The sequence below is a fragment of the Penaeus monodon genome, chromosome 23 (assembly GCF_015228065.2).
Source record: "Penaeus monodon isolate SGIC_2016 chromosome 23, NSTDA_Pmon_1, whole genome shotgun sequence".
Taxonomy (NCBI): domain Eukaryota; kingdom Metazoa; phylum Arthropoda; class Malacostraca; order Decapoda; family Penaeidae; genus Penaeus; species Penaeus monodon.
This window is the reverse complement of record NC_051408.1, coordinates 17,616,148-17,616,697: the sequence shown is the minus strand read 5'-3', so window position 1 is coordinate 17,616,697 and position 550 is coordinate 17,616,148. Positions and strand designations below refer to the sequence as shown.

At 29.3% G+C, this 550-nt stretch overlaps 1 protein-coding gene across 1 annotated transcript in view; it reads left to right on the top strand.

Annotated features, from left to right (window-relative positions):
• Positions 1 to 550, top strand: part of LOC119588158 (inactive pancreatic lipase-related protein 1-like) — an 8,002-nt gene that overhangs the window by 6,363 nt on the left and 1,089 nt on the right. The window contains exon 9 of the mRNA XM_037936863.1: positions 417 to 427. Coding sequence (XP_037792791.1) covers positions 417 to 427 — 11 coding nt within the window. The remainder of the gene's footprint in view (positions 1 to 416; positions 428 to 550) is intronic.

Here is a 550-nt window from a genome sequence, read left to right as displayed (position 1 = left end):
TTTTACACTGAGTTGGCTTGCCTCTAACTTTATTTATATTTTAGCTCTGTATACAAAATGAGAGTTTACTTTGAAAAATTCTCTACCATTTGATTTTTGAATTTGGTTTTATTCATATGTTACCTTTATTCTATTTGCGTTGTAACTTTATTTTCATATTAATTTAAAATTTTCACTTTACGTGAAAAAATTTACTTCACTTCATATTGATTTCAGTTACATTTTCCTTTATTAGGAATTTGACTTCATTTATATTTTTTAATTATTTACATTATGCCTTTATTTACTGTTTCTGACATTATCTACATTTTGAATTCGTTTATATTTCGTCTTTACTTACAGTCTGAAACTTTACTTACATTTTAACGATATTTACATTTTATTTTACTTTATTTATACTTCGCCCATATTTGCAGAAGCGCTCAAGGTCTGTACTTCTTGACGACCAACAGACGTTCCCCTTTCGCGCAAGGACGCCAGTGAACTGCGCTGCAAATGCACATTGTTGTAATAAACAGCAGGGAAAACTTTCGACCAAAAGAAAAAAAGA